The sequence below is a fragment of the Nomia melanderi genome, chromosome 5 (genome assembly GCF_051020985.1).
Source record: "Nomia melanderi isolate GNS246 chromosome 5, iyNomMela1, whole genome shotgun sequence".
In the NCBI taxonomy this organism is placed as follows: Eukaryota; Metazoa; Arthropoda; class Insecta; order Hymenoptera; family Halictidae; genus Nomia; species Nomia melanderi.
In genome coordinates this window covers 18,351,427-18,358,482 of record NC_135003.1, presented here as the reverse complement: position 1 = coordinate 18,358,482, position 7,056 = coordinate 18,351,427, and the positions used below count along the sequence as shown (strand labels likewise).

General features: G+C 40.4%; 2 protein-coding genes across 2 annotated transcripts; one reads left to right on the top strand and one right to left on the bottom strand.

Annotated features, from left to right (window-relative positions):
• Window positions 1–3,513: 3,513 nt before the first annotated feature.
• Window positions 3,514–5,066, top strand: LOC116424572 (uncharacterized). Its single transcript, XM_031971136.2, has 4 exons — window positions 3,514–4,016; window positions 4,104–4,286; window positions 4,370–4,581; window positions 4,656–5,066. The coding sequence occupies exons 1-4, from the start codon at window positions 3,806–3,808 to the stop codon at window positions 4,953–4,955; spliced, it is 906 nt and encodes a 301-aa protein (XP_031826996.2). The 5' UTR covers window positions 3,514–3,805; the 3' UTR covers window positions 4,956–5,066.
• On the bottom strand, window positions 5,045–6,980 carry LOC116424569 (TIP41-like protein). The gene is made up of 6 exons (XM_031971135.2): window positions 6,785–6,980; window positions 6,344–6,522; window positions 6,089–6,268; window positions 5,800–6,022; window positions 5,559–5,717; window positions 5,045–5,495 (listed from the first exon to the last, which is right to left on the bottom strand). Exons 2-6 carry the CDS (start codon window positions 6,517–6,519, stop codon window positions 5,301–5,303), a joined length of 933 nt encoding a protein of 310 aa, XP_031826995.1. The 5' UTR covers window positions 6,520–6,522; window positions 6,785–6,980; the 3' UTR covers window positions 5,045–5,300.
• Window positions 6,981–7,056: the final 76 nt, after the last annotated feature.

Below are 7,056 nucleotides of genomic sequence, written 5' to 3'. Positions count from 1 at the left end.
GCTCGAGAGTTTCCCGGTCTCTGTCTATCCAGCTACGCTTTCTTTATCCGGCGTCCTTCCTCTCGCATCCTGCTTTTCCACTCGCTCGCCCGCCAGGCAAACTCTATTTTTCTCGCTTTGCCCGGCCGGCCGGCTCCCTTACTCGCTCGCCCGATACCCTTCTCTTTCTCTCTTTTTCCTTTCTCTCTTCCCCCTCCGGCCGCGTTTCCTCGTCGCTCTCTCTCGGGCGGATGGCTTCTCTTTCTCTTTCCCTTTCGTCGTTCTTGCGCGCGCGGAGAGAGACCGAGCAGATGCCCGTGCTTCAGCCGGCCGGAAACACCTACGCATCATGGTAGCGTGCGAGGTAGCGATGCCCAGCGATGGCTGCGACCCTCTCGCGAATATTCTCCTCGATGCTTCGGCACCAGTGAATCGCGTTGCGGGACGGATGATGGTTCAGTCTTTGAGACGCACGGTTTTTAGAGAACAATGCAAGCTGCATAGAATTCGCCGCGCGATTCGCCAACCTTGACAATAATTTCGACAACTTGCCAATGTGTTTCGACTCGCGGAAATGTTTGTTTTCGATAGAAATATCAGACCGTACGATGAGTAACTTTTTAACGACAATTTTTCAGGAAAGCTGAGCAAAGGGTGCGCAGGTTTTCACCCACCTAACTGCAACCTAACTCTTTTCAAATAAACGCGCGACTCTTCGTTGTCTTCGTAGATTTGATCTGAACCTTCAGCAGACGAAGCTAAATGATACATCAATCGCTTAAGCAATTAGCCAGAAAAAAAACCATATACCGATCTGCTGTTCAAACAACTAAATCATTCGTTTGCACCTTAATCTTCCGAATCCGAACATTTCATCACACCGAAATGTCGACATTCGTCCGTAAAGGGTTAAATTTGAAACTGTAGGAAGACGTAGAGCGTTCTCGATTGAAACGCACTCGATTTACGGTCAGCTTATACCGATACGCAAGTCGCAGTCGATAGACGCAACTAGGTAAAAGGATTATCGAAAGGTGGAGTGAAAGACGAGCGAACGCGATTCACCCGGTCAACAGGTCAAAGGAGCAGTCGATAGGTGGGACAACCGATTCCACGACTCGTTCCCTAATATTCCGGGCACTCGGTAGTTGATCCTCGGAATGTTTCCGAATGTCCCGACGTTTAGTTCCAGGATTTCAGTCCGCGAAACTCCACTTTCTGTATCGATCATTTTTCCACCCCGTGCGTTTCATTCTTTTAGCCGTAACAAGGTGGAGATCCCTAGCGACAGCTACGATCCTCTCGCGATCGGCGCGAGTTCCGCTTTCGCGATGCAAAAGTCCCGTCCGCCGGATATCGCGTTCTGCCCGCCGGCGAACGAACGTAAACCGAGGTCCGTCGGTTCGACGCAACCCGCAACTATATTCGGTGCTTTCCGGAACGGAAACGGTGCTCGCGAACATTTATTTCGGTGGACTCCGCGGATCTCCGTGGCTTTATAGCTCGTAAGAAATGCCCGACGAGCGAGCGGAGTACAAAGTTCAATGTAGCGCACCTTCGAGTTATTTTTAATCCGTCGGAATTATTGGTGCGCCGAGGTCAGCGAAATTTCGAGATAATCCGCCGAAAGGTGATATTCCGGGGAAAAGGAGAGGAGGAGGGACGCGGCCGATTTGCAACAGAGTCCGAGCGTGCAACGGACTGTTACGCGTCCCGTCCGTACGGCCGGCCGAGACGACTCGTCTCTGTCGTTAATTGCAGATCGAGCGATGGCGCTGTGACAGCGACGGAGAGGGAACATTGTAATTAGATGTTTGCCGAGCCAGGTGCGATCCGAGAGTAACAACCGATTACGTATAGATCCGACGTGTTTCCGTTGCGGGATTAATTGAATGTTATCGAACCGAGAGGATCTCGCCACTATCGCCGGCCGTGTCCGAGCTTTTTCCTCCTCTGTCGTGTCACGGAGCCGGCCGGCCTTTTTGCGAGCCTCCGCAACGGCACAGCCACCGTGACAACGTCGGCCGATCAACGATTGATTCGCCTCGCTTCGCTTCTTCTCCCCTTTCCGCCTCTTCTTTCAGCGTTTCACTCGGAAACGTCCCCTCCGCTGTATTTTCATATAATCTAATCGGTCCAGATTTCGTTTCGTTTCGAAAGACGATGTTCTTTCGGACTAATTCGAAGAGCAATCGGTACATTGAGGAACAAAGCTGTTTTATTCCAATGTTAGTTTCAAAAAATCTCATCTACATCTCATCAAAATAAATTGAATATTTCTAGTGACAAACTTTTCGAGTGCAAAGGGTTAACCTTTTGCACTCGGATGATTCTCACTAGAAACATTTAACATTCCTTCGCGAGGCGAAGACGTTCTTTCAGACTAATTCAAAGAGAAATCGGTACATTCAGGAACAAAGCTGTTTTATTCCAATGTTAGTTTCAAAAAATCTCATCTACATCTCATCAAAATAAATTGAATATTTCTAGTGACAAACTTTTCGAGTGCAAAGGGTTAAGCTCGCGATATCCGGGCTAATCGGAGCTGTCCGATGTCCTCGAGCCACCGCGAGCGATTTACGGCGCTCCGCTGGCCGAAGGGTTGACAGCGGCACCGCTCGGTAATGATCGAGCGAGCCTCGGCCCACAAAGGGCGGCTGTTTATTGTAACCGACTCGCGGGAATGAGACGTTATTGCTTATCGAGGCAGAGTCGCGGTCGCGAAGAATGGAACGCGGGGGATTCGAGGAATGCAAGGTGCGTGTAACAGGCGTGACCTTCCCAAGGTCAGTCGGAGTGTAAAGGAACAATGAGCACGGGACCCGGTCCGTGTTAGTTCGCGGCGTTACAGTGCGACTGCTAACAGCAATTACAGTCTCAACGGAAGCATGCTTTGTTAGCCCCTGCGACCGTTCAACTGCCCGGCCGTACCATAAATGGGGAATTTATTGCGCGGATAAAAACCGCTGAACGACGCCAGCTCGATAAGGAACTTTCCCGACATTCTTCTTCGTCTTGAAATTCGGAAATTTTGAGGAAACTTCGGGTAGCTCAATTAATCGGTTCCGATCGCTTTGATACATCGTTTGCGTCATTTTGATGACATTTAACCCTTTACTCAGAAGTTTTTTACTGGAAATATTTTAACAGTTTCTGATGAGATAGAGAGGATATTTTGTGAAACTATTAATTGATGGAATGTGAATGGAAATTTACTGTGGAACCACTCTGTTTTAACCCTTTGAACTCTGTAGGCTCCAATATTGCACCAATTATAATATTTTAATGAATCTTAAAGGAACTGCCCTAAAATTATTAGATTCTCCACACATTCGAATTTTGTACTAAGGAAAATAAAAGATCGAAGGAATGTTGCATTTCTCATTTTCGTTAGGAATACTATAAATATTAGTTGCAGTTGCTGATAGATTACAAAACAATCTGGAGTGCTAATTAACTGTATGCTTTCAACCCTTATAACTCAATCTGCATGTGAAAATATTTCAAATTGTTTTCCTGATTGGATGTTATAAATAAGAAAATGAAAGATTGCAATGATTAAATGCAATGACCTCAACGGTTTTCTATATACTTTCAAATTAAGCGATCGGCTTAAGTCACGATTCAAAGTTGAAGTATCGTCGAACGTGATACTTTTGAAATTGCACTAATAACGCGCCCTGGCGTTGAACGCTGAAATTCGTTACGACACCGGCTTGAGAGCAGCTCCGAGTCTTTTGAACTCGGTAACGTGTGGAAGCGTGCAGTTTTTCCCGCCAATTTCACAATATCGTTATCGCTGACAATTCCAGGAGAAACAATAAAAATGTGTACGCCGGGAACGTCAGGAATGTCAGACACGTCAGAAACGTCAGAAACGTCGGAAACGACAGAATCGTCAGACATAATACACTGGACAAAGTTGCCAAAGGAAATTAGTCCAGATTTCGTTTCGATCCCTGGAGATTATGACTATCCATTCTACCTTTCTGAAAAAGAAGAATGGGTCCATTTCAGAAATCGCAAACATTACAAAGGTATATCAACGTTTATACAATGATTATTTCTTTAAACGTTGAATGAATGGATCATTTGTCAGGATCCGACAGAATGACTCGTTTCAGGTAAAGTAACGATCGTCTCTGAGCCTTTCTTAATAATGGAATTGAACAGATTTGTGCCTTACGTGAAGGGAAAATATGTGAATTTTCATCCTTTGAACATGCCGTACGTTTCAATAGGGAAAATTCAAATCTTGGGATTTGTGATTGCTACCTTCGAAGATGTTAGATCTTATATGTATAAGGGTAAATACGACTAATTCAAATAAGATGTTTCATTCTGCATAGATCTTCGCAAAAGGATATTAATTTCTAAAGAACATTTATAGTTGATGATGGGACAGGGGTTATTATTATTGTTTATAACAAGAAACATTTATTGGAAGAAAGTATAGAGAAACAAAAAATTGATTCACGGTATCGTAATTACGCAAGGCTGATGAATTTACCAGGTATAAAAGGTGAAAAGTGTCCAGAACGTTTTCCTAATCCTCGTCCACAGTTTAAATATCCTCCAGGTACAAGTTTACGCGATATGGCAGTAAGTATATAATGTTTTATTGGAATATGTAATACCTGAAGGGGAAAATATTAAATTGCTTGATTGTATTATAGATCTTGGAGAATAAGTGGGCAATGGAGACCAAGAATGGTTTACTCGGTAGCAGAATAAAATGTTGTCAATATTTGCATGCAATAGGCTATTGTAGGCTTGATTTCAACTTTCATGAGAGACCTCAGAAAGAAATCACTTTGAAACATTTATATACTGCCAAGTTACAATTTTTAGCAACCAAAGTAAATCGCATAAGTGAACAAGAATATAATTCAAAGATGTATTTATGGTTGACCACTGTTGTACAAAGAAGATACGACGAACACCCAGATAAACCAGAGAAAAATAAGGTATCTTAAAAATATTTTTGCATTTCTTAGAAATGAGTGTGCCTTGAATATGTGATACATTATTTTATAGTTCTATTTAAATATTAATGAAATACAAATTATATTATTGAAAAGCCTTTATTTAGAATTAAACAATTAAACATTGGGTATACTTTTTATTTGTATGTTTAACATTATGTGGTAAAAGACAATTTTTCGCTATCGGCTGTACGGAAAGTGCAACAAACTGCACAGTGGACTATGAAACAATTTTGAAAATTGTTGCGTGTTGCATGAAATTATGCAGATCTTTATTTTTTAAAATATTCGTATTAATTATCATAGATCACAATACTGTAGATACATGTACCAGCTTTAAGTTACAGAATTATCTGTTTCATTTACACTAGTACTAACAGCATCAGCATCTGCTACTGTTTCATTAGTCAATTCATTATTTGTACTTGATGTAGCTTTATTTGAAAGTATTATTAGTTTATGATACTGGCACCCAGTCAAGGGTAAATGTGGTGCTATTTCACTTGGTTCAGTGAAGAGGTATGGCGGAACCTAAGACAATAAGAAAGTTAATAGAGACAAAGGAATTTATCGTTATTTTATTATTATACTTACACGCAATTCTGCAACCTTGGCTTCTCTTGTTGTATATTCTTGTAATAAATAGTCTTGACCGAATTCATGATAAATGCGAGTATCATTTATTCTTATTAGTACATTATCAATTCTCAAAAAGTATCTCAACAAAATAAAGAAGCTGCTAGGCATAACACGCTGTTTAAATTAAAAAAATTTCAATTACATACTTTTTGGAATGATTGTACATGACATATGTATATAAATATTGTGGGCTTACAATTTTCACAGAACAAACTGCTATTCCATTATCGTGAAGTTCATCCTCAAATAATGTAAGGTCATGATAAAACAAGATTATATCTTTTCTCCTTAATTTATCCATATCGATTCGTTCATTTGTTTCTTCAAGTATAAAATTAGATCTAGTACCACTGTAAGTGGTTGTAAAGGTCCAATCAAATGGCTTTATTTTCTCTTCTAAATATTCACTGGTCTCCGATCTGTTTCAAATCAATATTTATATGAAAACATATTAAGAATAAATCAAGAACTCTGATTGTACATACCTTGATTCTTGCCAAGCATCTGCACAAGCGAGTTTAATATTAATTTTTCCATTAGAAACAGTTTTTAGTGCATCCAAAGCGTTGAATTGCAAGTATGCCCCATCTTGATGTTTTAAAGTTAATATATTGTTTGGAAATACCATGTCTGGCATATGTGGCAGTTCTAAGGTACGACTGAAACTATAAGATTTTTCTGTAAAGTATAAACGTGTGATAGCATTACATCAATAAATTAATTAAATTTATAATCCGTACACGCAAAATTGGCAAGCATCATCTTTGCCATTGCAACCATTTTCACTTTTAGAGCATTTAGAGTGTAGTATATGGGACTTTGTATATTTGATATGCCATGGTGGGAAGACGTGTTCTTCTTGATTAACGGGAAGTCTTAAGATATCAATTCCTCCATGAACTTTAATTGCTGTCATGACCTTAAAGAAATAAGTGAACAATTTAGGTGAAAATAATAGCTTTCTTAAAAAAAGACAATTATCCCTTATACAATACAATAAAGAACAAAACAATTAGAATTCGCTTCTGTCTACATATTTAACGTTTATGCGATAGTTTCAGTCATCTTCTATTCGTCTACCTATCACAATGATATTCAAAGTTAATTCACAATTAAATTTCTGAAGCAACTAAGACAAACATTTTATAACCTGTCAAGTATCGGTTATCAATGTCACTTACGATGACGGTTCGTTGATTATCACAATTCAATGAATGTCCAATGAGCACCCCGAATTTTATCCTAATTATCTAATGGTCATTTCTACTTTTCTCCTAAGTTTTGATCTTTTCAATCGTTGCAACTTTCGTCTGAATCGAACAATTACTGTTCCGCCACAATACTGCATTATCTACAGTGCAGCAACTGAAACGTGCATACTCACAATCGGCAACTATACACTTTTCCCGCAATGCCGCCATATTTGAAACCTCCCGCGCAGCATCATCTCATT